Source organism: Callorhinus ursinus, unplaced genomic scaffold (assembly GCF_003265705.2).
Source record: "Callorhinus ursinus isolate GAN/ISIS: 27379988/994484 unplaced genomic scaffold, GSC_fseal_2.0 scaffold41, whole genome shotgun sequence".
Classification (NCBI taxonomy): Eukaryota; Metazoa; Chordata; class Mammalia; order Carnivora; family Otariidae; genus Callorhinus; species Callorhinus ursinus.
In genome coordinates, this window is record NW_027397103.1 from 4,110,857 (window position 1) to 4,137,690 (window position 26,834).

At 43.0% G+C, this 26,834-nt stretch overlaps 2 protein-coding genes across 7 annotated transcripts in view; one reads left to right on the plus strand and one right to left on the minus strand.

The window, feature by feature from the left end:
* The window catches only part of TAOK3 (TAO kinase 3), a 190,408-nt gene extending 176,429 nt beyond the window's left edge, over positions 1–13,979 (plus strand). For all 6 annotated transcript variants that reach the window (XM_073881040.1, XM_025889400.2, XM_025889403.2 and 3 more), the window contains 4 exons: positions 3,661–3,900; positions 5,372–5,584; positions 11,395–11,577; positions 12,627–13,979. In XM_073881040.1, coding sequence (XP_073737141.1) covers positions 3,661–3,900; positions 5,372–5,584; positions 11,395–11,577; positions 12,627–12,788 — 798 coding nt within the window. In that variant the 3' untranslated portion in view covers positions 12,789–13,979. The remainder of the gene's footprint in view (positions 1–3,660; positions 3,901–5,371; positions 5,585–11,394; positions 11,578–12,626) is intronic.
* Positions 13,980–21,549: 7,570 nt separating this feature from the next.
* PEBP1 (phosphatidylethanolamine binding protein 1) lies at positions 21,550–26,523 on the minus strand. Its single transcript, XM_025889410.2, has 4 exons — positions 26,268–26,523; positions 25,052–25,161; positions 24,245–24,345; positions 21,550–22,540 (listed from the first exon to the last, which is right to left on the minus strand). Exons 1-4 carry the CDS (start codon positions 26,400–26,402, stop codon positions 22,323–22,325), a joined length of 564 nt encoding a protein of 187 aa, XP_025745195.1. The 5' UTR covers positions 26,403–26,523; the 3' UTR covers positions 21,550–22,322.
* Positions 26,524–26,834: the final 311 nt, after the last annotated feature.

The following is a 26,834-nucleotide window of genomic DNA, read 5'->3' on the forward strand; positions in this document are numbered from 1 at the left end:
GTTGTATGATCTTAGGTTAGTCTCTCAATTCCCAAACATCTGACCATCCTATGGAAAAGGGTTGTAAGTCCTTGCAATGTGACTACCTCCATAGGGCTACAAGTGGGACTGAGGGAGATAATAAGAAATCACTTTTAAAAACTGAAAGCAGGGGCGCCTGGGTGGCTCAGTCAGCTAAGCATCTGCCTTTGGCTCAGGTCATGATCCCACGGTCCTGGGATCGAGTCCCTCATCAGGCTCCTTGCTCAGTGGGGAGCCTGCTTCTCTCTCTCCCTCTGCTGTGCCCCCTGCTTGTGTGCTCGCTCGCTCTCTCTGCCCCTGTCAAATAAATAAATAAAATCTTTAAAAAAAATAAAAATGAATAAAAACTGAAAGCACATTACACATATTTATGTAGGCACAGCAATAGGCTCATAGGGAGTCTAACAGTAATAAAAATATAGGCAGCTTATCAACTTAACCACAGCAACTGAGATGTGTGAATTAAAGGTAAAGGGAACAACTTACAATTGTAACAGAAAAACAATTTCATTATCCTGTTTCTCTCACTTTTTTAATCATTTATGAAAAACTAGATTCAAGATATTATATGCCAGATGTTCACTTCTGAATACAGAAGAATAATAATGATATGTTGATATGTTATGAAGCATTGTCTCCTGGCCTTTCACCTCATCTTCACAAGAATGGTAGTCCATGGTGTAGGTACTGTTATCCTCACTTTACACCTGAGAAAACTAAAATGTATGTTAAAAGATTTGTCCAACATCATACACAATTGACTCACACCCTGAATATTTTTCTATTGATTCTCAAACTTTAGTAGGTATCAGAATTAGCTGGGTGGCATATTATTACGACCAATCACTTGTAGCCAGGTAATTCTGATGCAGGTGTTCTGTGGACGGCACCCTGAAGCATCCCATTAAACATAAAGGAAAGTATTTGACTTCTTTTGAGAGTGTTGTTTGCTTTGTGTCTTTTATTTTTTCCTCATAAGTTTCAGGGCTCTGGGCAGCCCAGACTAATTTTGGACTTCTTAGTTTAGGAAAATGTGTAATGAATAAATGCCCAATATTGGGAGACCTGGTACTCAAAGGTTAAAAATGATACAGTAATCTAGAAACAGGCCCTTTACCCATTTAAAAGCTTTCCATTAGGGCTTTTCTCTCGGTCATTGGTCTAGAATGGCTTTAGTCTCTGAGAAGGCCTCACCATCCTTTGGTGCCACCTAGGGGTCAGTTAGTGCCTTTTAAAAGAAGACATTAGACGGTCAAGGTAGAGGAAAAGTAAAACAAGGGAAAGCAAAATGCAAGAGAGGGTCGGGGGTAAGGTGCTCTAGGAGATGATCTTGTCTCCTTAAATCTAAATTGCATATATACTTTGGATATTTCCCCACTAGAAGGGGCGCCTGGGTGGCTCAGTTGTTAAGCGTCTGCCTTCAGCTCAGGTCATGATCCTAGGGTCCTGGGATCGAGCCCCGCATCAGGCTCCCTGCTCAGCGGGGAGCCTGCTTCTCCCTCTCTAGCTCCCCCTGCTTGTGTTTCCTCTCTGTCAAATAAATAAAATTTTAAAAAAAGAAAAAGAAAATAAGCTCTGTGAGGGGATGTACTTGTTCATGGCTCTATCCCTAGTGCCTACAACAGTGCCTGACACATAGAAAGTGTGCAACAGCATTTGTTGAATGAATGAATGAATGGTTAGTGACTTGCTCCAGTAACAGATGCTGTGCTGTTTAAAGGACTTCTCTTCAAATGGATAGAAGGCCCAAGTATGCAAGGTATTCTCAACAACACCAATATACAAATGTTACTGATATTTCTCCAAAAGTAAATGACTTGCGTTTTTTCCCGTCGTGGATGTCATCAGAGATGAGAGGCCTCTTATTCTCACTGAAAGTCCAGCTCACAAACTTTCTTCTTTCCTTGACCCTCTGTTGTTGTTGTTGTTGTTTAAGATTTTATTAACTTATTTGAGAGAGAGAGAACAGGAGCTGGGGATAGAGGCAGAGGCAGAGGGAGAAGCAGACTCCTTACTGAGCAGGGAGCCCAAAGTGGGGCTCCATCCCAGTACCCTGAGATCAAGACCTGAGCCAAAAGCACATGCTTAACAGACTGAGCCACCCTGGTGCCCTTTTCCTTGACTTCTTAATTAGTGGTAATACCACCCTTTTCAGAAATCTTACAGCATAAATTTTTACCTCTTTAATAGCTCTTATCACTTTCAACCTTGTTCTTTTTTTAAATTTACACGTATAACTTATTTCCTTGTGCTAATTAAGGTTCTTTTGTTTACATGTTACAGAAATTTATCTGAGCTAGTTTAAGCCAAAACCAGGGAATTTATTACAGAAATAGAGGAATGTTTCACAAACCCCAATAGCAGTAATACAGCTAGACCTACAGGAGAGCTTAGAACCAGTTTTGAACGTGGGCATCAGCATATTCCCTGCATGTCTGTCTTCTCCCTTTTTCATTCTTGTTCTGAAGCCCAGCTTTCTCTAATCCCCAGCCCACCCATGTAGTAGTGGATGGCTACCACATATGTAGTTTTTATATGCCCTCAGTTCCAGCCTCACAGAGAGATTAACTGTCTCTGAATCCCAATTCCAAATTCCGAGGAGAGAAAATAGATTGATTCAGTCAGCTGTGAGCTGAGCATATTAGTACTTCAATAAATGTCTAGTACAATTCCCTATCAGAGTGTTAGCAAGTTGAGAACAGAATCATGGCTGAGTAAACATTTTTATGTACCCAGAGCACATGGTTCAGAAATTGGATATGGTGCAATTTAGGAAATATTCTTGAACTGGCCAGTGAAAAAATTTCACCCAACTACCTCTATGTTTTTTTCTAGTTTTCTTTCTTTTCCCCCTTAAAGAAAGACAGACATGAGTAGAACTGGAAAGAACAGAATGATTCAATCTAGAAATGATCAAACAGACTAATGGAAAAAATGAAAGGGGAGAGATCTCATTTGCTTTTTTCTAGCCTGCCCTTACTCTGAGATTTTAAAAAGCAGATAATTGGCCTTCTTCTAATACATGCAAAAACAGGGTTTTTCCCAGAAAACCAAAAACATTGCAGACATTGCCAGTTTAAGTCAATGATTTTCAACCCTGACTACATGTTATATTCACCTGAAGAACTCTTAAAAGCAGTGATGTCATCCCTCTCCCCCCCCCCCCCCCCCCCCCCCGGGACAGTTATCAGAACTTCAGGTTGTAGGATTCAGGTATCTTGTGTTTGAAAAGGGTCCTCACATGAGGCCCATACTGAGAACCCCTGGCTGAACTGAAGAAACATTTATTTACACCTGTGCATAAGGCCTCACCTAAGTAGGGTTCACAGCAGCTCTATGAGGCAAGAAGGGGTCAGGGAGAATTAATCCCATTTTACAGATAGTGTAGTTGTGATGGCTGCAAAATCCCATTTTACAAATAGTGTACTTGCCTATCTTGTAAGGGACGGACCCACAAACAGAACCTAAACTTCCAGGGATTGTTAATCTGATCTCATTAAGTCATGCTGCCAAGCACTAATGGGTTTAATTAAGAGACAGTTAGTAGTGCCATTCCTTGCCATCTTTCACTTAGTTGTGCATTCCTTCCAGTTCACCTCCAGTCATCTCCCTCCATTTGTCTTTTGTTCCTGAATGCAGGAACTAAATAAAAAGAGGACCCAGAAGGAGATGGAGCATGCCATGCTAATCCGGCACGATGAGTCCACCCGAGAGCTAGAGTACAGGCAGCTGCACACATTACAGAAGCTACGCATGGATCTGATCCGTCTACAGCACCAGACTGAACTGGAAAACCAGCTGGAGTACAATAAGAGGCGAGAAAGGGAACTGCACAGAAAGCATGTCATGGAACTTCGGCAACAGCCAAAAAACTTAAAGGTAAGAGGAAATTGAAGTGTTCCCCAGTTGGTGCTCCAGGATACAGTTAGACCAGATCGGTAGTTCCTGCATTTGGATGATTGTCAGATTCACCTGGGCAGCTCTTCAAAATTACAAGTTCCTAGGCCTCGCACCTATTGAATCAGAATCTCCAGAAGTGAAGCACAAGTCTATATATAACAAACTCCTGAACAGATGTTACTTTGGAAAAACCATTGTACGGGATGACCTCCATTTTTGTATCCATCATGCAGTTTCTCTGACCCCTTCATGACTTGCCCTCTTTTAAAATTGTAATTTATGGACAAACAGCAGCCCATAGTTCTAATCCCAGGAAATGAGAAAGTTACCTAGCAGGTATATGGCAGATAAATTTCATCTGTTGTACCAGATTATTGGTAGTAACTACTTTGAGTGTTGCTATATTGAGAAAGACTATAAGACATCCAAGCTTAGTAGGAAAGAGTATGATTTATTAGTGACATCTGTCATGGGCATGGGAATCGGGAGTGAATCTACATGTGCCAGACATTTATTATTCCTGCACTAGAGACTGGGAATTCCTTTGGCCCTCACTGTCTCTAGATAATTTTAGCTGACTGCTAATTCACAAGCTCTATGGACTAAGCCATTGCTGTATGTCAAGGGGGGGGCGTTGTCCTTGTTGACACTGATAGGAGGCCAACCTCAAATACACTGGCCATGTTCCTGTCTAGCCATATCCTAACCTGTCTAATTAGTGACCTCTGTCATCACAACTCCAAGCATTTGTGAAATGCACGTGTGACTCTGAGGCAACCTGATGAGTGCCTTTTGGACTTAAATAATACAGCCTACCTCCTCCTTGCCAGAATGCATATTTGATATTGCTACATGAAAGTATAACCTCTTCATGGGGGAATAAATCTAAAATCACTTTTCCCTTTCCACTTATGCTGAAATCCAATGGAAATGGGTTATGATGTGAGGTATTATCCAGATATTATCCTTTGTTGATTTGTCAAGGAAACGCAGAGCTGTGAGAGCCACCTTATACGTTGCCATCCCCTTTCTCACTTGGAAACACGGGTGGGGGAGGAAAATGACCAAAAAAATGGGGGGAAAAAACTACAAGAAGTAGAAGACACTGAAGATTTTTACTAGGAAGCCATTAAAATAATGAATAACCTTTAACAAACTAAGCTTCATAATATTCTACAATCTGCTTAGAGTTGTGATCCTCTTGTAATATTTCATTTTTTAAAATCCATTGGTAAAGTCAAAATTACCTCTTTTCATTTAATATAATATAAGGCCAAAAGTATTGGTAGTTAACTCTTGTCTGTATTATTTTCATTATTACTGACTAGTAATGTGGGTCACTGCACCAAAAAACAACTGGTCCCAGTACCTGTATTGTACTATTAGAATGGAAGGCTTTCTGTATTTACTAATGTGTCTTTATTTACCTTTTGTCACTTTTTCTACACAGGCCATGGAAATGCAAATTAAAAAACAGTTTCAGGACACTTGCAAAGTACAGACCAAACAGTATAAAGCACTCAAGAATCACCAGTTGGAAGTTACTCCAAAGAATGAGCACAAAACAATCTTAAAGACACTGAAAGATGAGCAGACAAGAAAACTTGCCATTTTGGCAGAGCAGTATGAACAGAGTATAAATGAAATGATGGCCTCTCAAGCGGTAAGTGGTTAGGTTTGGTGCCACAGCTTCAAGAGCTTTGGGAATCAAGAAAATTCAAGATCAAGCCTTTTGTTCCCAAGATGATTCTTGCACAAATTTAGGATATTGGTGTTTTTCTGCCCAAAGAACTGAGGAAGTGACGACGCTGAATAAAGCCAAGCCAATGTGGATACTTGCTGGAGTATGTCTTATAAGATGGAACTCAAGGAGTAACATGCTCAATCAGACCCGTGGCACATAGGGGCTTTGAGGGCAAGATATGATAGATACAGCATATAATATCATGTTTTCGTTCATCAAAGATGGCGCAACTGATGTCAGACACAAATGAATAAGACACACAGACACATTCATTCAATAAACTTTTACTAAGCATCTGTGTTCAGCACTCTGCTGGGCTCAGAGATAGAGTAATAAGCTAGAGAGACAATGGTCGATCCCCATCTTCACACTTTTTGTTAGTCAAGCAAGGAAGTCAGAGAACTAGGCAATAAAAAAAGCATAATAAATGCTTTGAAGTGGGAGGTGGGGGGGGCGCTATGGGAGGGTAAGTGAGAACATCTAATCTGGTCTAGGGAAAGCTTCCCAGCAAGAGCCAAGAAGCTTGAAGGAATGTACTGAAGTAAACAGCCTCCATGGGCAAAGGTCCAAAATATGTAAAGTGTGCATTTGGGGCCTAAGAAAACTTTGGTGTGAGTCCAAAGTTCAAGGAGGATTTTTGGGAGCCCAAAATGGAGAGGTCATAAAGGTCTTGGTAACCCAGGGATGGGAGCTTACCTGGGATTCAGTGAAGCTTTCACAAGGAGATGAGTCCTAAGGAGTAATAGTTTGTCAAACAGGCAGAAGACGAAAAAGTTATTTTTCCCAGCTGAGGACAGAGTAAAGGCAAAGACGCAAGGTCTGAAAGAGGACCGTGCATTTGAGGAATGAGTGATTGATATGACAGGAGTATAAAGGGAAGCAGGTGGATAGTTGGGATCAGACCCTCAAAAGTCAGGAGTTTGCACATCATTCTGTAAACAATAGGGAGCTGCTGAAGCCTATTTTAAAAAGGAAAGTGACAAGATTGGATTTGTGGTCTAGAAAGATGCTAGCAGTGATGTGGCAACTGTAGGTAGAGACCTGTTAGGAAACTATTATAGCCCAGGAAAAAAAAATAATGGAACTCTAAACTGAGAACATGCTCCTGGGGATGGTGAGGAGGGAGAAGGATTTGAGAAATATTTAGGACTTAGAAGAGATAGAGCTCAGTGACCAATCTGGGAGGTAGGTTTGATAACAGTGGAATGGGTCATCATTTTATCAAGATAAAAAAAAATTGAAGGAGGGATGAGTTTGGATGCCTGGCAGATAATTGACTAAGTTTTAGACCTGATACCTGAGCTATGTGGGTATCCAGGTAGAGAGGTTAGAGAGGTACAGAGATGGAAGTCTATAGTTCAAGAGAGTGTTAGGACACAAGACAAATAGCTAGACATCCATGTTAGATGGGGGAAGTTGTAGCTGTTGGGAATGCCTGAGACCGTCTAGGGACAGGAGATTTTATTAGGAAGGGGACTAAGGACAGAGCTGTGGACACCTCCATTTGAGGGTGGAGGAGAAGCAGACCAAAGGAGATGAATAATTAATGCGGAAGGGGAATTGGAGAGAGCGTGTCACAGATGCCAGAACAGAAGCTTCTAGCTGATCATTTCAAATGTGGCAGAGAGACCAATTGGACCTCGCACTGGGTTTGTCCAATGACTGTCACAGACAATCAGTGGACTGGTCAGAGTGGAAGACATTGTAGTACATACTACTAAAGTGAGGTAGAAAGTGTACACGAGCTTCCTTTTCCCAGCTGCTCATCAGCGAAGGAAAGGAGAAAGAACTGTAGCTAGAGGAAGAGACAGTTGAAGGAGGACTTCTGTTTTTTGAGAAAGGCTTAAACATGTTCTTAAACATGAGGTTGAGGGTAGGAATCCGTGTATTCATTCAATCATTCATTCATCCATCCATCCATCCAGTATTTATTGAGTGCCCTACTATGCCCCAGGCACCCTGGGATACTGTGGTGAATAAGACAGTCATCGATCATGTCTTCATGGAATTTATGGAAAAGTAAGGAAAGGCATTGAAAAAGTCTGCTCCATGTAATGGCCGAGCAAGTACAGCGTGCCAACAGAGTGTATCCAGGAGAGTCAGCTGGTGTGGAGAGTCGGGAAAGGCCTCTCAGAAACAATGAGTATTTAAGCTGAGGTGTAGGGAGCACATTCTAGGCAAAGGAACTGCATTGGTAAAGACAGGAAATAGTGGCACTTCTGACGAACTCAGAGTCCATTATGTTTGGAATGTAGAGAACGAGACAGAGACTAAATGAGAATAAGACCAGAGGATTAAACAGGGACCAGGTCATGGAGGGGCTTGTAAGCTTTCTTAAGGATTTTGCTCTTGAATCCTAAAAGCAATGGGAGGCCATTGAACAGCATTAAGTGCAGGGGGGGGGCACCGATATCAGATTTGCATTTTGTGAATGACCACTCCAGTGACAGGTGGAGAGTGGCCTGGGAGATGGTCAGATGGATCTCAGGAGATCATATATAAAGTTGCTGCTTTTACCTGGGCAGGAGCAAGTGGTGGCTAGACCAGAAGGGGGCAGATGGGATGAAGGAGAAAGTCATGAAATTTGAGAGATCGGCAGGAGGTGGAAGTGAAAGCATTTAGTTACAGAGTAAACGTCGAGCATGAGGGGTTAAGGTTGACTCTAGTGTGAACAAAACGGTAGATGATGGTGCCCCTTACCTATACAGTAAAGAAGGAAGTGGAGCAGCCTGAGGAAGAGAGCAGGGAATGATGATAAGCTAATAGTCATGCTGAGCTTAAGGGACCTGGGCACCATCCAGGTGAAAATGTCTTTAGGAGACTGGGTAAGCTGGCCTGGGCCTCAGCAGAGAAGTCTGAAATAGGGGTGAAGAGGTGGGAATCATCCATATATAGAGGATCGTCTCAGGAAGAAGGGAGGGAGTAGCTGGAAAAGAGAGGAGGGAGGGAAAAACCAAGAGGGTATGGTATCTCAGAAGACTAGAGAAAGATTTCAAGAAGGAAAGGGCAATCCACAGTATTAAACGCTGCTGGGAGTTGGATAAAAGACCCCTTGCCACGTAAGTAAGGGGTAGGATGAAAAAGGAGTGCAGGGAGAGGTTAAGGGTAAGGAGAGGGGAGAGGGTTGGTAGGGACACAAAGTCTGATAGGATTTTTGTCTTGTTCACCTTTGTGTCATCAGCATCTGCAACAGTTCCTGGTACACAGCAAATGCTCAATAAACGCCTGTTCTATAAGAGGGACAGAATGGGATCAGGAATATAGGTTCAGGATTGCCCTTGAATAAAAGGAGAGAAATACCCTTTCTCCTGGGGCAGGGAGGAGATAAAAGTACGTATGATAAATGCCACTATAAATGACCCTTTCCATGTGCCAGCCACTGTTTTGGTTATGTTTTAAGTGTTATTTCATTCTTGTGCAACCCCTTTGACCTTTGAAGTAGTTACTGTTTTAACCCTAATTTACCTGCAAGGAAATTGAGGTTTATTGAAGTAAAGCCACTTGCTTAGAGCAAGATTTGGCAAACTGTTTCTGTAGAGGGGCAGGTAGTAAATACCGTAGGCTTTGTGGACCACAGAGTCGCTGTCACAACTACTCAACTCTGCTATTGTCAAACAAAAGCAGCTCTAGGTGGTACGTAAATGAATGAGCATGTCTGTGTTCCAATAAAACCTTATTGACAAAAATAGGCAGCAAGCCAAACTTGGCCCTTGGGCCATAATGTGCCAATTCCTGGCTTAGGGGCTCACATAGTGGTAATTAGCTAAGTAGTGATGAAGCTGGGATTTGACCCCATTTCGGGGGGAGCCCATAAGCCTAGCCATACTACATTGTGTGGCTGCCATCACATCCTTTCATGTTAATCCACTTTAGGAAACAGACGTGATATTTACCTACACTTCTATAAAACATTTTAAAGGATTTGATATGTGCAACTTTGGGGTGATGAATACCAGATACTGGAATATCCTGTCTGGATAGGATAGACTGGCACTTTTACAGAGTCAGAGCTATAGTACAAAATCACATAGTTATGGACATTAATAATAGAATGCCAGAAATAAGAGAAGAAAGACATGTTTCAATGGACTAAGCTGCCTATAGGATGAGCCTCTCATCCATTTGATCAGGGCTCATAATAACTAACAAAGACAAGTAGAAAAGAACAGACTTTCATTCCCTTTATTGGTAAGGAAACTCCCATGTCAAAAGGGAATTGATAAATCTTATTGGAAGCCAGTAAACCCTTTGGCATTTATCTGTAAGGCTGTTCCTGCTGTGGAGTGACTTTTATCTTGTATCTCTTCTCTCTTCATTTCTCATTGGGAAATGAGAAAAGAGGTATCCTCTTAAGTGGATTTTAGTGAAAGCTGGGTAGGATTAATTACTAGGAAATGCTTTGGAAATATGATCACGTTATCTATTTCATGTTCATATGATCCATTTCTCCAAAAGTACTAAAGAATACACTGTGCAGATAACTTTCTAAAACTATTCTAATAATATTTCCAGATGTTTCTTAATCAGGATATTGAGATATATTGTTAATTGTCACAAATTGTACAGATTAGGGAAAGCATAAAATGGAGAATAAGTGTCTATGGAAATATGTGGATAATCTCAGCATTGACAGAACTGTCTAATTCAAGGATTCTAATCTCCTAGTTCCCAGGTGAAGTGAGAGCCTGATAAATTTAGACAAAACCAAGTCTGGGACAGGAGGATCATCAACCACAAAACATAGTCCCACTAATGGCCCCAAACCTTCAATTATGCTCATTGAAAGGTGGCTGGCTTGGTGCATTCCTCATACAGAATCAGTAGTGTGGTATGTAATACAAAGTTCAGGTGCCATTGGGAGAAAGGGAAAGTCTACCAGCCTGCTTTATAATCTGGACTTTACTGCTTCAAACCAGAATATGCCCCTTAAGATCATCCAGGCTATCTTCTGTGGGAAAGAAATTTTGAACCACTTGAGTTTTAGATTGGCTGGCCAGCAGGATAACTTGTATAGCCAACTATAGGGACCAACATTACTTGGCTAGGAGCATAACTGTACTGTGGGATAGTCCCTAAGTGTAATGGAGATTGGACTCTCTTTTTTTTTTTTTTTAGAGCTCAGGCTATCTAAATGTGTGGTGGTTTGAGGGTTAAAGATATATAAATATGGAAATGGTTAATCAAACCCAAAATACTGATACAGCTACTATTTACTGAACACTTGGTATGCATCTAGAACTATGCCTAGGATTTCATATGAATTCTTTCATTTAATCCTCCTACCAATCTTAGTAGGAACTATTACTGTTATTTTCTTGAGAGGAAAAAAAAAAAATGAGACTTGGAGGGGTAACTTCTCAAGGTGACATACCTGAGTGAATTGTGGAGCTAGATTTCAAGCTCAGGAGTCTGCCTCCAAAACCCACAGGCTTAATCACCGGAGCATGTGGCCTTCCTGACTCCTGCTAGTGTGGTTTTAAGAAAACCAGTTTTTCTTAAGAAAAGAATGTTTTCGTTTTCTTAAGAAAGAATGTTTTAAGAATGTGTTTGTAGAACTTTGTAGCCCATGGGGCAGAACATACAATTTTTGATTCCTAACTCTGAATGTACCCAGGGCATCTGTTTTTCTGAGGGGACCTGTTTCAGTCCAAACAAGGAAACCTCTTCCAGTAGTCACCAGGTGCTGTAAGCTAGGAATGAATTACAGTGTGTGTCTTTTTTGCCCACAGTTACGGCTAGATGAGGCTCAAGAAGCAGAATGCCAGGCCTTGAGGCTACAGCTCCAGCAGGAAATGGAGCTGCTCAATGCCTACCAGAGCAAAATCAAGATGCAAACAGAGGCACAACATGAACGTGAGCTCCAGAAGCTAGAGCAGAGGGTGTCTCTGCGCAGAGCACATCTTGAGCAGAAGGTATGAGAGTGTTACTCTGGGTCCCATACAGTTGGGTGGAGGATGGACCATGGCCTAGAGAACCGCCATTTATGGAGTCCTGCCCGTGTACCTAAACTAGGCACTGTTCACGTATTTTCTGCTTTTATCCTCCTAGTGCCCCTGAGACGTAGGCATAATCTCCATTCCAGAGGCAGGATACTAAGGCTCCAAATGGTTAAGTTACTCGCATAAATCTGACCCCACAGTCTAAGCTCTTTCTATTACTCTGCTAGGAAATCCTACACCTTCACAGCCAGAAGAATGGCATGGGTGATGGGGCAGCTGATAAGACATTTGTGAAAGGTGCTATGAGCTGATAGCATGGCTGCTAAATGGTATGAGGAAGCCAGATGCAGATTTGGTTTATATTTTCAGCTATTTCTATACCAAAAGAAATCACCAGCAGGGCTCTTTAAAAAAACTAAAATGAGGAGAGGCTGATATTGCCATGCGTAATAAATGTTATCAGAATTGAAATATTCATTGCTTTAAATATTGCTGAAGAATATGAAGTAGAAAAAATTTCATAAAGCATCTCAAGCTGTTAAGCACTTATTTGCTTAACCAGTTATTTGTACTTTCTTCTGGTACTTCCCTGAGACCAATGTAAGAGACTATTTTCACAGCTCCTGTTCTAGAACTAAATTGCTAATGACCCAGGGGGCATTTGCCTCTCTATGGGAAAGCAGCACAATCTAATTGTGCTTGAGTGTCTTTTAGCTTCTCCTGAGCCATCTCCTGCTGAGACAGGACACTGACCTAGATCAGCCCAGCTGCTTGGTTTGCTAGAATGGTAGTGCCAGCCTTAGGTGGGCCCAAACATTTTTATTCTTGTGAGCAAATTTTAAATATAACGGATGACATACAAGACATTTATCCCAGGGTTCTTCCAGACTTTCCCAGTCTAGTTCACTCTGAGTTCCTGTGTGTGTGTGTGTCACATGTGTGCACGTACATGACCATGTGTGTTTGTGGGTGCCTGCAGGGAGACCTTTTCCAGTAAGAACTGTTCATTATGCTTATTTCAGATTGAAGAAGAGCTGGCTGCCCTTCAGAAGGAACGCAGCGAGAGAATAAAGTACCTATTGGAAAGGCAAGAGCGAGAGATTGAAACTTTTGACATGGAGAGCCTCAGAATGGGATTTGGGAATTTGGTTACATTAGATTTTCCTAAGGAGGACTATAGATGAGATTAAATTTTTTTGCCATTTACAAAAAAAAAAGAAAAAAGAAAAAAATTCAGACCCCGCGAAACCACATCCCCCATTTTAACGGGCGTTGCTCTCACTCTCTCTCTTACTCTTACTGACATCGTGTCGGACCAGTGCCTGTTTACTCTTACTCCATCAGGGGCCCTTCCTCCCCCCGTGTCAACTTCCAGTGCTGGCCAAAACCTGGCCGTCTCTTTACTCATAGTACACGTCACAGTATTGATGTGATTCAAAATGTTTCAGTGAAAACCTTGGAGACAGTTTTAACAAAACAATAAACCAACAACAACAACAACAAAAGTGGATGTATATTGCTTTAAGCAATCACTCATTACCACCAATCTGTGAAAGTAAAGCAAAAAAAATAATAATAATAAATGCCAAGGGGGAGAGAGACACAATATCCGCAGCCTTACACCTTAACTAGCTGCTGCATTATTTTATTTTATTTTATTTTTTTGGTATTTATTCATCAGGAATAAAAAAAAACAAAGTTTTATTAAAGATTGAAAATTTGATACATTTTACAGAAACTAATTGTGATGTACATATCAGTGGTGACATATTATTACTTTTTTGGGGATGGGGGGTGGGTGGGGTGAAGAGATCTTGTGATTTTTAAGAACCTGCTGGCAAGAGTTTAACTTGTCTTCAGCATATTCTGATTGTATCATAATCATTTTCTGCTGTTGCAGAGGATGTGAATACACTTAAGGAGCTCACAGAATCCCAGTAGCACAAATTGGGCTTTGGCAAATCGTGTATTTTGTGTATAGAAGGAATTTAAGGAGAGGTATTACTTATTTTCATATTGTATTTTAACTGTTTCTCTGATCAAATTTTTTTACTTCCTCCTATTCCTCCCCACCTCCCTCCTTTTCCAATTCAGTATTTGGAGTTCAGCACTGTCTCTCAATCAGATCATCTTGATCTTTTGCTTTATTTCCCTTCCCCTCCCTGAGTCCCATATCTTGGTCATAAATATTGCATTATTCACACTTTCAAACTGTGTATTTTCTTACAATAAAAAATGATGAAAAAAAAAAGGCTTTACTTCTTTTGCATGCACTTTAAAAAAACAAAACAAAACATTTTTCAGGTTCCAAGGAAGAGCATGATAACTGTCAGAGCTTTTAATTATATTTGTAAATAAAAGTGTTCATCACATTGCCTTGCTGTGTTATTGTAGCAAGAAGTTTCCCTTCTAGGTTCACCATATCATAATTCAGAGGGAGACCTGCCCTCCAGAAACCGTCCTGCCAGCCCTGGATATTCCAAGAAGAGCCATCCGAGATTTTCAGGTAAAGCTGAGTCTTCCAAGTTCTTCTACAGGGCTAAAGATAATGTCCCACTGTTTGAAGTGGTCAACTGCACCTGTTTGCCCTTTAGAAAACGGCACATGTGCGTGTGCGCGCACACACACACACGCATACACACACCCCAATGTGCCAGTCATAGGCACATGCACTGCCAAGAAGTTACACACCCTTACAGAAAAGCAAGCTATTACAGAGAGATTATGGCCAAGTATTTGAAATGGTCCCACTGTAATGGTAGATCCCCCCATATTCTGCTTTTATTAGAATAATTTTATGTGCATAACAATGAGGTAGTAAAATATGTAACTTCTAAGATAGGTTTTTGGGGTCAAGACAATTTCAGTAAGATCTCCTAGTTTTAGGGTTCTAAGTCCTGGACATTGAAAATTTATCTTTAGGGCGCCTGGGTGGCTCAGTTGGTTAAGCAACTGCCTTCGGCTCAGGTCATGATCCCGGAGTCCCGGGATCGAGTCCCGCATTGGGCTCCCTGCTCAGCGGGGAGTCTGCTTCTCCCTCTCACCCTCCTCCCTCTCATGCTCTCTGTCTCTCATTCTCTCTCAAATAAATAAATAAAATCTTTAAAATTAAAAAAAAATTTTATCTTTAGCATGATGACCTGAAAATCATGCCTATATCTTACAGAATGTTCAGTCATCATAGACAAATAGGACCAGTCATGTTCACTGTGATAGACTAAAGCAGAAAGATATACTCAAAAGATTATAAAATAATAATCAACAGAATAATTATCGAGTTTCCTTTTTTTCTTTTAAGATTTTATTTATATTTTTAAGAGCATGCAAGCCCGAGTGGGGTGAGAGGCAGAGGGAGAAGCAGGCTTTCCGCTGAGCAGGGAGCCCAATGCAGGGTTCGATCCCAGGACTCCAGGATCATGACCTGAGCCGAAGGCAGACGCTTAACTGACTGAGCCACCCAGGCGCCCTTAATTATCAAGTTTCCTAAGCAGCTTAGTTCACTGAAGTTTCTATATCAGGTACATCAGAAAATAACACTGGAGGGGCGCCTGGGTGGCTCAGTCGTTAAGCGTCTGCCTTCGGCTCAGGTCATGATCCCAGGGTTCCTGGGATCGAGCCTCACATCAGGCTCCCTGCTCAGCGGGAAGCCTGCTTCTTCCTCTCCCACTCCCCTGCTTGTGTTCCCTCTCTCGCTGTCTCTCTGTCAGATAAATAAATAAAATCTTAAAAAAAAAAAAAAAACACTGGAATGGGCTGGAAAGAGGACTCACAATTTTCCACGAAAAACAGATCACCCGTATTGCATGCTTATGCTTACTATTTGATGGAACACTACATGAAGCATTTTACAGATGAGGAAATAAGCTCAGACCAGGGTAAGTGGTGGCAGTGGAATCTGAATCAAGACCTGTCTGATTTCAGAACCCACACTCCTAAGCATAGGTCACACGGCCACTCAGAAGAACATTAAATCATCAGTAAGGCAGAAAAACTTCCTATAGTTTGTTTCATTTCTCTCTGTACTGGAAAACATCTAGCTAGCTTGTGAAAAGGCTTTATTTCTGTGAGGTTATAGGTGCTGATCTTTAGAAAAAATTTCCCCCTCCACAAGTTTGTCAGTGATGTGCCCCAAGGTAGAGTGACTGGAAAGGAGGAATGTGAGTCCCTGCTCCTAACACCTGTTACAGACTGAGTCTTCCAACTCTTAGTACCTGCATGAGGAAGTAGAATAGACAGGAACAAGAATGGCAGCAAAAGAACAGCTACAAAAGAGGTACTAAGCAGCCAAGAGCCTGCATCCTGTATTCTTCTGGCACATACTAATCTCCCCTGAGTTAAAAAAGGAAAGAATTATTGCAGGTTTGTCATATGTATTGGTAGGGCTGCTTATGTTTGATTTGTAACTGTTCACTTAGTGAGTACTTTATAAGTCTGGTGCAATGCCAGATGCTTAAGATGCATCCATGTATCTTAAAGAGGTAAAGATCCTTGCCCTACTGGAGCTTACATTAGACACAATAATTATAAACAATAAATGATCTTACATGGCCATAAGTGCTATAAGGAAAAAGGGAAGAGTAAGGAGGTATCCAAAGTGCCAAGATCAGCATACTTCTGCTCTATTCATTCAAGAAATATTTATTGAGCATCTATTGTGTGCCAGGGGGGTGTAGCAGTAAATAGGATGGATGGGGTCACCACTCTGCTGGAGCTCATGGTTTAAATCTCCACTGAAACAAGTAAATCAGGGGACTAAGTTAATCAACAGTAGACAAGCCATGGCAATGTAAGTGGTGGGTACTACCAGGAGTTTGAAGGAACTGAAACAATTACAGTCATAGGAAATATAACACTTACCAGTGATCTCTAATTGAGTAAAAAAATTTATCTCTTGAATTTACCACCATCTGTAATTATTCTGTATCTGTTGAAAAAGCATATTCTGGGGCATCTGGAAATGTGCCCATGGAAGAACTCCATATCCATCTCTGATTCTCTGATTTTAATTTAGTAATGTATTTTGCCATAGAAATGACATAAAAAATACATTTTTATTCTAGTTTGGCATAGCAGCATGTTAAGTCTTTCCCACTGATGACAACTAAAAACTACACCAAATGCAAAAGCGACTAAAGACACTGAAAAAACAAAAGCAGGTGGATTGTGGAAAATCCACATAGAGGAATGAGGTGAAATAAAATCATCCTCAGATGAAGAAAAATTAAAGAGAAGTTATTGTCAGAGAACTATTCTATAAGAAATGCCAAAGGAAGTTCCTCATATTGAAGGGAAGTGATACCAGAAGGAAACTTGAATCTCTGGGAATGAAGGAAGAGCAACAAATGGTAAATATCTAGACAAGTATAAAAATTTTTTCCTCTCCTATATTCTTTAAAATATATTGAAATATATTTTTCACTGAAAACAAAAATTCTAACACTTTGGGGAGGGTTTTGATGTATCTAAATGCAACCCATATGACAACTATAACAAAGGTTGGGGGTTAAAGGACCCATACGGTTACCATGCTTCTACATTTTACATGACGAATTTACAGTTCTTCTAAGCAGACCATGAGAAATTAGTTATGTATATTGTAACTCCTAGAGTAACTACCAAAAACAAAAAGAAAACCCAAAGAGATGTAATAGCCAAAAATCCAACAGATAAATTGGATATTCAAATAATCCAAAAGAAGGTAGGAAAGGGAGGGTGCCTGGGTGGCTCAGTTGGTTAAACGACTGCCTTCGGCTCAGGTCATGATCCTGGAGTCCCTGGATCAAGTCCCGCATCGGGCTCCCTGCTCAGCAGGGAGTCTGCTTCTCCCTCTGACCCTCCCTCCTCTCATGTGCTCTCTCTCTCTCAAATAAATAAAATCTTAAAAAAAAAAAAAAGGTAGGAAAGGGAAAACATATAAAGAGCAAACAGAAAACATAAAATGGTAGACCTAAATCCCACCATAGGGATAATTACATTAAATATTTACGGACAGAGTGAATTTTAAAAAAGGACTATTTGCTGCCTATAAGAGACAAACTAAATATAAATTTGGTTAAGTTTAAAGTAAATGAATGGGGGAAAAGTGCCATGCAAATAGGCATAAGAGGTCTATCAACTAAAATTGACTTCAAGACTAAGAGCATTATAAAAGATAAAAAGACATTCATAATGAGTAAAGGAATATCAAGAAGATAAATTTTAAATGTTTAAAAAAATCAATTACAGGGGTGCCTGGATGGCTCAGTCCCAACTCTTGATTTTAGCTCAGGTCATGATTTCAGGGTCATAAGACTGAGCCCCGCATGGAGCTCTGAGCTCAGCATAGAGTCTGCTTGAGATTCTTTTCCTCTCCCTCCACCCTCCCCCCTCAAACAGCCCCACTCTCTAAAATAAAATCTTTTAAAAATAATAATCTGGGGTGCCTGGGTGGCTCAGTCATTAAGCATCTGCCTTCGGCTTAGGTCATGATCCCAGGGTCCTGGGATCGAGCCATGCATCGGGCTCCCTACTCGGTGGGAAGCCTGCTTCTCCCTCTCCTACTCCCCGTTTGTGTTCCTGCTCTCGCTCTCTCTCTCTGTCAAATAAATAAAAATCTTTAAAATAAATAAATAAAAATAATAATCTGTAAGATACAGATTCCTGAGTGGAGGGGACACCAGACTAAGATTAGCTTTCTGATGTTCATGGTCATCAGAATTAGGGAGCTCATGAATGGGCTTTAGAGAGCTCTGTAAAAACTCAGGTGTATGTGAATTTTTGTAGAAGTATACATTTGGGGAAGGGGAGAAGGAACTTTTATGATATGGTATATGGATATAAAGAAGTCCATACTCCCTAAACTTAAGAACCTCTTTACAATGATTCATTCAACTGATGGTCATTAGATTCCTTATGTGCAATGCTGGAGATATTGAGCAGGACACTGGTTGTCCTTGCCTTCAAGAAGGATCCAGTCTGATGGAGGAAATAAACATTAAAAAAAAAAATGACCCAAGTTTACAGATTTTAAAATTACAATGGTAATGTTACAATGGAGTGGTACAGGAGAATCCAGCCTAGTCAGAATTCCCTGAAGGTCAGTTAAGGGATAAAGGGTCAAAGAAAGTGGAAGAGGCAGATTCCAGGCAATATTTGTAAAGGACTAGTCTGGCTTGTCAAGAAACTGAGAGGTAGCTGGCAAGTTTGGAGCTTAATGAGAAGACAACCACAGGAAGCTAGAGGCAGACGGGGGTCATATCATATAGAGCCTCCTAGGCCATTTAAGGATCTGGTCTACATCCCAGAGCAACTTAAACAGCTGACAGGTTTTAAGTGGATGCTGAGGCTGTTTGACTTAGCACCAATTTAAGAGCAGAAGTCCTTTGCTCCCTGACCCAGAAGATATAGGCCATGGGCTGCCATGTGTAAGCTTCAGAATCTGGATCACCCACTTCCCAACTAGGTGTCCTGGGGCAAGTTCCCCTCACCTTCCAAGTTTAATAGGTGAGACAGGCTATCCCCTTACTTCTATGCCTCCTAACACATCTTTTCCTATGTATTCTTTTCATGTAAACTTCTTGCATATACACTTCACCTTTTTTGGTTGGGTTGTTGACCTTTTTTTCTGAATCATTTTTGAGTCTATGCCTATTTTAGAGAAGAAAACTAACATACCACCATAATTCCTCATGGATTTTTCAGTCTCTGACTGACAGAGTACTGTGGTCAGCAGTTAAGTCTCAAAGAAAACAGTTTAGCGGGGGGAAGTCAATGATTTTAAATACACATAAATATCAAATTGTCAAAATATTTGAAGTTTGAGAAAACTGCTTAAGGGTATGGGGAGAAAGATACTTTCATATACCATGGACTTGAATATAACCATGTGATCTTTTGGGATGCTGGTTTGTATCAGGATTGAAAAAGTATATACCCTTTGACCTGATTATTTCAATGCTAGAAATTTACCCCAGTAAATTACTTGCAAAAGCATGTACACATATAGAAAAACGTTTGCGGAAGTACCGTTTATAATAGCAAACAACCAGAAGTAATCTAATCACAGTAGAGGACTAGACTGGTTAATACGGAACATCCAGAAAATTACAGAACAAAATATTTGTTCAAAATGACACGAATTGTAGGGGCCCTGTTAACTAAAGATACATTGCAGAAGGGCACATTACTTGGGGGAAAACTGCATCAAAAAAGACTGTAATTTTTAAGGAGAAAATATGTAGATATATGTCAGCTGTATGCTGATGTGGATATTCATATTTGTGTCTTCTTTCAAACTGCTGCTGAAGAACCAGGAAGGTGAAGGTGGAAGGCACTTCTTCCTGTGCTGTGTGCCTTGCCTGACCACGGGCATGTGTTGCTTCTCGCATTTAAAGTCAACAGGGTAGGGGACGCCTGGGTGGCTCAGTTGGTTAAGCGTCTGCCTTCAGCTCAGGTCACGATCCCAGGGTCCTGGGATCGAGCCCCGCATCAGGCTCCTTGCTCAGCGGCGAGCCTGCTTCTCCCCCTGCTTGTGCTCTCCCTCCCTGACAAATAAATAAAAGCTTTAAGAAAAAAACAAAAAACAATAAAGTCAACAGGGTAGGGGGCGCCTGGCTGGCTCAATAGGTAGAACATGCGACTCTTGATCTCAGGGTTGTGAGTTCAAGCCCCACGTTGGGCATGGAGCCTACTTAAAAAAAATCTGTTAAAAGCAAAATAAAGTTGGTGGGGTAGTTGTTTTCTTTATAACTTTTGTTTTGCAAATTATTTAAAAACTGAATTTTAAAAACCCTTAAGTTAGAAAATAATTACTCTCTACCATTCACCCATAGACTGCACATACCAACATTTCCAACAGTGTCTCCAGAGAAGGAACTGCAGTGAAAGGTGGAGGAAAAGAGCCAGCCTTGCTTAATTAGCACCTGCCAGGCCCAACCATGATCCTTCTCTGGCACAAACCAGGTCAGTGATGGGAACCTTCAAATACTTCCTTTCTTTTTGGTACATCAAAGGGTGTCAAAGTACAGTTGACCCTTGAGCAACAGGGCTTTCCACTGCCTGGATCCACTTACATGTGGACTTTTCTCAGTACAGGACTATAAATGTATTTTCTCTTCCTTCTAATTTCCTTAATGACATTTTCTTTTCTCTAGCTTACTTCATTGTGAGAATATAGCGTATGATACATATAACACACAAAATGTGTTATTTGTTATCGGTAAGGCTTCCAGTCAACAGTAGGCTATCTGCAGTTAAGTTTTGGGGGAATTAAAAGTTATACACAGATATTCAACTGCACAGGGCGGTCGGTGCCCCTAATCCCCACACTGTTTAAGGATCAACTCTAATCTCCCCCACCCACCCTTCTGCCTTTTGGGTACAGATTCTATATGGATCACAAGTCAGAACAGTGAAAGGCATAGCTGAGTTCTAAGTCACTGTTACCACCACCAAGGGGGAAGGATTCCCACTGGTTTCTCTCTCAGGTGAAAAGGACCACTTGTGAAAAGCAAAGGTACTTTTTGGGCCAAAAGGAGTTGGCCTAAAACTTTGTGATTTTTTTTTTTTAAGATTTTATTTATTTGAGAGAGAGAGATGAGAGACAGAGAGCACGAGACGGAATAGAGTCAGAGGGAGAAGCAGACTCCCCGCCGAGCAGGGAGCCCGACAAGGGACTCGATCCCAGGACTCCAGGATCATGACCCGAGCCGAAGGCAGCCGCCCAACCAACTGAGCCACCCAGGCGCCCCGTGATTTTTTTTTCAAACCCTCAAGTTGGAATGGTCACTCCTGCTGTAGTTTGATGGCATGTGTCCAAGCGTGGATCCTCTGAATGGTCCCTGAATCAAGTCCCAATCTTCACTGCTGGTCAGGCAAAGGGGCTACTCACCCTTCAAGGTGGTCTCTTGACTTCCCACATTTATGAAGCCCCATACCCCCAAAACGGCAAAATATCTGGAGACCTGGTTCAGCCACACAATGTTTTTATTTTAATTCAACTATAAGCAAACAGCAGAATTAACACAACATTCCGCAACTCCAGATCGGCTTTTCTACAGACAAAGAGTGACCAGTTCAACTGGCACAGACTTAGGGATTTCTGACAACCCCTCACCCAGCCCTGCAGCTCATCTAGATGGCCGTGTCTTAATTGCAAAGCCACTCTATTATCTTTTCCAGTACTGCTCTTCAAAGGAGCCAGAGCAGGACACTGACCCCTAGTAAACAGTCCAAGAGGTACCATGTTGGGGGTTAGGGGACACGCCAACCTCTGGCTGTCTCGGTGAGAGACATGGTTGTGAAAACATGACCCAGAAGTGCCCTCATGCACAATTCCGGACTCAGGCTCACAAAGGCAGAGGCAATGAACTTTTTTTTTTTGTTTTTTTTAAACCTCCCTTAAAGATTCTTTGACACTCTGCTCTATTACTATAGACCTGGTCTTTTTACCTGAATTTTTATTTCTTTAAATTCTGGGTTGCTATTCTTGTATCAACAATTTGATGACCCCAGCACAGTACCAAAATATCCCCCAAAATGGAGTTCAAATTTGATCAAAACATAAACGGGGGTGTGACCCTCTAGAATTGCAGAAGGAAAAGTCACTCTAAACCACTATCTGATTGCTCAGGCCTCACCTGGCAGAATGGGAACAGGGAAGAGGAGAAATCTACATGCATCACTGAACTTGATAACACTGGCCGAGACTTCGGGGACGGTTTCAGTCTCCTAGCATTCTCCTACTTCCCAGACAGCTGCTCATAGAGTTTGGGCACATAGTCATCCCATTCCGCCTGGTAACATGTACCGGCCACCGGGGGCCCAAGCTCATACTTTTTGCGGAAAGATGCCACTTTGAATTTGCCACGGTGGTCTCCAGATCGGCTGCTGAGGATGGGCTCGTCACACTTCAGTGGCCCATTCTGCTCGTAAACCAGCCAGACATAGCGGTGAAGGCCTGGAGGGAGAAGCGGGACAGATGTACACACAACTAGGCAAAGGGCTGGAGACGCCCCCCCCATATTCACAGGATAGTACCAACTTGGAGGGACCCAGCCATCCCATTTACAAGAGGGGCGCTGAAGACCCCCAGAGGTGGAAGGAGTCAGATCACTCGCCTGCTGACAATCTCCCAATGGCTTCCCACCGCAACTGGCGTGAAGTCCACACCCAGCGTTACGGCCGCTAAGGCCCTTGCCCACCCGTCCTATCACCTCTACCCCTCGCTCATCCTGCTCCGGGCTTCCAGCCTATCTCCCCTGGGACCTGACTGCTAGTCATTTTCCACCGTCTGCATCTGAACACCCCTTTCACTTCTGCAACAGTAACACTTCTCTAAAAGTCTGCCTTTTCAGTTTGGTCTCCTCACTAGAAAGAGAACGCCATAAAGCAGTGTTATTTGTCTCGCTGACCATTTTCGCCCCAGAACCTACCCTACTAGTGCCTGGTAAAACTCACTCTAACCAACTAAGTAGCAAAGATATTGCAAAACATCTTATTTTCAAAGGTGCTTACGTGGTCACCTTCATCTGTCAAGTCAATATCCATGGATGAAAACAACTACGAATTTAGGCATTTTATTATATGCAAATTATACTAAGAGTATTTTTTAAAAAAAGCAAAAGGGGAAAAAAAGTCAGTCACTGAGGCTTTTTCTGTTAATGAGAACATAGCTCCTACTTGAGAGAATTGCTTTATTCTCATGTGTGTACTTCCCATAATTAAACTGCCTAATTGTATAACTGCCCTAGAGACTTAACAGATCCCTGGGAAAGACGTACCTTTACCTTCCTCTTATAAACTCACGAGAGGGCCTGAGGCCACCTGAAGCTTTGGGGTCTACAGATAAAGCATGAGTCTATGGCCAACTGTTCTTGTCAGGGACCTTCCCATACCCCCTCAGACTAACAGGGCCCAACAATGTGTCCACCCACCCCTACTTCTTTGTTCCAGCAAATGAAAGCATCCCGTAATACACAAGCGTTAACAGCACATCTCCCACTATTAGCTTCGTCCCACTTGGAGAGTTTCAATACAGTATGCTCTCCCTCTTTGTATGCAGAGCATGTGATACACATGTGTATCTTTCGTATACTTCTTAAAGCCTTCCAAATACAACATGTGCATCTTTAGTATACTTCTTAAAGCCTTCCAAATCTTTTCAAGATGATACCACCCTAGATTTTCCACAGAAAGAGATAAAGAAGGCAATTTTTTATAATTAATTAGGATACCATGATCATTTCTGAACTCTTTCATGGGAACTGGAAATTCAAAGATCCCACAGGGCAAAGGCTGAATGTAGAACTGAGATGGGTTAACTGTGTTCAACCCCCACCCCCAACCCTGGAAGTTGTTCCAAGCCTTCTGCAACACTGCTTCCTTAGAACCCTCTCACCAACTACCCTGCAGATAAAGGCCTAGTGGATGAGAGGCAAAGCTAGCTAACGGAGGGTCCTCCTGACCAGAACCCAAGGTTCTAGCCACCTGACGCTACTGCAGGTCTCAAGGTCTCTGGCAGGCAACTGCCTTGGAGGTGAACTGTGCTGCCACAAAACTCCACTAGGCTAAGGGATCTTGGAGAACCCAGACTAAAATTTGCAGCCCTCTGGGCCAATCCTTGTGTGCACCCACTGTCCCCGACAAAGCAGCCTTTACTGACCTGTGCCCTTGGGAGGCCCAGAGCCAACATAATCGGAGAGGACTGTGCCACTGCCAATGTCGTTGCCCTTCATGTTGACCACCAGAAAATGGTGCCATTCCCTAAGACGAGGAACACAGAACCGTCAGCACCACAGGAAGTAGGTACACACTCACTGCACAGCCAGCAAATGTGCATGAAGCACATGCTCTGGACCAGGCTGCAGCGATGAAGGAGGCAGACAGTCCTGCTTTCTTGGCCAGCACAAACCTCACCGGTCTGCAGAAGAGAGGGCCCGGTACCTCCCTCCCGCCCTGAGATTCTCTCAGCAGTACCTGCAAACTTTTTGGTAAAGGGCCAGGCAGTAAACGTTTTGGGCTTTGCCGTTCACACGGTCTCTGTCACTATTCAACTCTGCGGCTACAGTGTGAAAGTAGCCATAGACAAGACCTAAGTAAGTTCTCACAGCTGTGTCCCAACAAAACTTCATTTATGAACATGGAAATTTGAATGTCATGTAATTTTCCCATGTTACAAAGTATGATTATTTCAATTCCAGTCATTTAAAAATGTAAAAATCATTCTTAGCTCATGGGGTTATACAAAAAGAGGTGTCGGGCAGATGTGGCTCTCGGCTATAGTTTCTAGACTCCTGCTCTAGGGACTGAAGGGGTAGGAAATGCACACTCTGGCTTACGCATGCATGTGAACATCCCAAACTGGGTCTCCTTCTCCTGGCACAGCATGTCCAGCAAGAGGCTTACAGAGTGCCAGAAGCACCAGGTCCTTTCTGTATGACCGAGTGTTCCTAATCTTTCCTCAACTTGCCTGTATTTGGGGTCCTTCCTGCTGGGAGCATCCGGATCTGTCAGGACCAAGGTGTAGAGTTTACCTGGATCAAGGCCATCCCACCCAATACTGGTGGGCCGGTTCTTAACCTGTAGGAAGCAAGCACCCTGGAGTTAAAAAGTCAGAAATGCTGAAGAAGCCAACACTCTTTGATTCCAGGTTCCTCAAAGGTAAAACACAGTAGATTATTAATAAAAGCTAAAGTGGATTGACTCCACTAAGAGCCAGGAGCTTAAGTTTAATATACATTATTTATTTTAGTCCCAACAAACTGTCCTAGCATGTTATTAACAGAACGAGGTAGGGTCAGGATTTCAACCCTGGAGTTGACGGAGTGCTCTCAACTACAACCTCATATGGTCTGGAATGACAGAGTCTCCAGATTTGGTGACCAGCAGCTTAGCTGGGGCCTGCTAAAGTGAAATCTGAATTAACTGGGTACTTAAAAAGGTGCACAGAAAATGGCCACACTGGACAGTGAGTCTGGGAAGCCGGAGGCTGCCAGAGGAGCGCTTTATATTTAAACATCCACAACAATAAACTGTCAGAACAATGCATTCACACCACTGCCCCGGAGCTTTACGACCAAACACAGGCAAGTGTCGTGCACTCTAGTTCCAGGCCCTGATCTGCTCGCAGGCCAAACGGTAGAACAAGGCCGTTGCACTCGAGCCTTCCAGCTGCAGAACGCGCTTACCTTTGGGTGGCTTCATGCTCTTGCCCGCTAGAGACAAAAAGAAGAATCGCTGGGCGATGCTGGTCACCGGTTACATAATGCGTCACATGCCCTCGGGTGGGGCTTTTGCTCCCCAAACTGAGGCCCAAAATCCTGAGACCCGAGGGGAGGTCTGGGGCGGAAGGGGTGGCCACGGCCCACTGCTTCTCAGGCACCGCCCCCTCCCCGCCCCCGCCCCTGTGCCAGCGGCCCAGGCTGTTTCGGGGCCTAGGCCCCAGTCTACGCCTTGAAGCCCCTGGAAGCTACGCCTTGAAGTCCCTGGAAGCTAGATCACCTTCTCCTGCACGTGCCGGGTTCCCGGTGCCCGTAGGTGTCCGCAGGCCTGCGGCGTGGGCACCGCGACCCCCTTCCCTCCGAGCACCCGGCGCACAGAGGCCGGAACACCCTCCCCATCTCCGCCGGGTCCCGCCCGCCGGCCTCCACGCCTCGAACAGGTGCACCCCCAACGCTCTCGGGTACCTGGGTGGGCGTCAGCACTTTGCCCAGCTCGTCGACCTCTGTCCCAGTGTATCTGACCTGCAGCGCATGCTGCGGCCGCTCGTCCACTTCCTGCAGGCTCAAAGGCCCGGACCACTTGCCGAGGTCCACCGGCATTGCGGAGCCGAGCTGGGCAGACGAGGGGGAAGAGTCTCTGCAGCCTGAGAACAGTCCCGCAGCGCCGACTCACAGCAGTCCGCAAACTGGTCGGAGCAGGCGCGGGACCAGCGGCCGGGGAAGCGCACGCGCCGGAGCCACAGCCCCGCCTCGCCCCGATTCTCCAATCACAGGCGAGGCTCGGCCCACTCTGCCCTCTAATTGGTCAAAGCCCGTAGCGTGGGGCGTCTCGCGCTCCTAGGTCAATGCAGTAGGTTTTCCCTTTCTTTTGCGTCGAGGGTGCTTGCTATGTGCGGCTGCAGCCGTGTTCCGGGGAACTTTGGCTCGGTTTACAAGATCATTGTATCAAGAAATGCAATTAAGCTAGCTTTGAATTTTTTTTTTTTTTACCATTTTGCATGGTTCTTTACTTTCTCAGTGCAGAAATGGTAA

What these genes read in the sequence shown, in the direction of transcription:
- PEBP1 (XM_025889410.2), bottom strand. Translation starts at nt 26,402, where the DNA reads ATGCCGGTGGACCTCGGCAAGTGGTCCGGGCCTTTGAGCCTGCAGGAA. An exon ending in AGGAAGGACCCCAAATACAG is followed by an intron (nt 24,346 to 25,051) that starts GCAAGTTGAGGA and finishes TCCTCGTCTTAG; the next exon opens with GGAATGGCACCATTTTCTGG. An exon ending in TGGGCCTCCCAAGGGCACAG is followed by an intron (nt 22,541 to 24,244) that starts GTCAGTAAAGGC and finishes TTCTCCCTCCAG; the next exon opens with GCCTTCACCGCTATGTCTGG.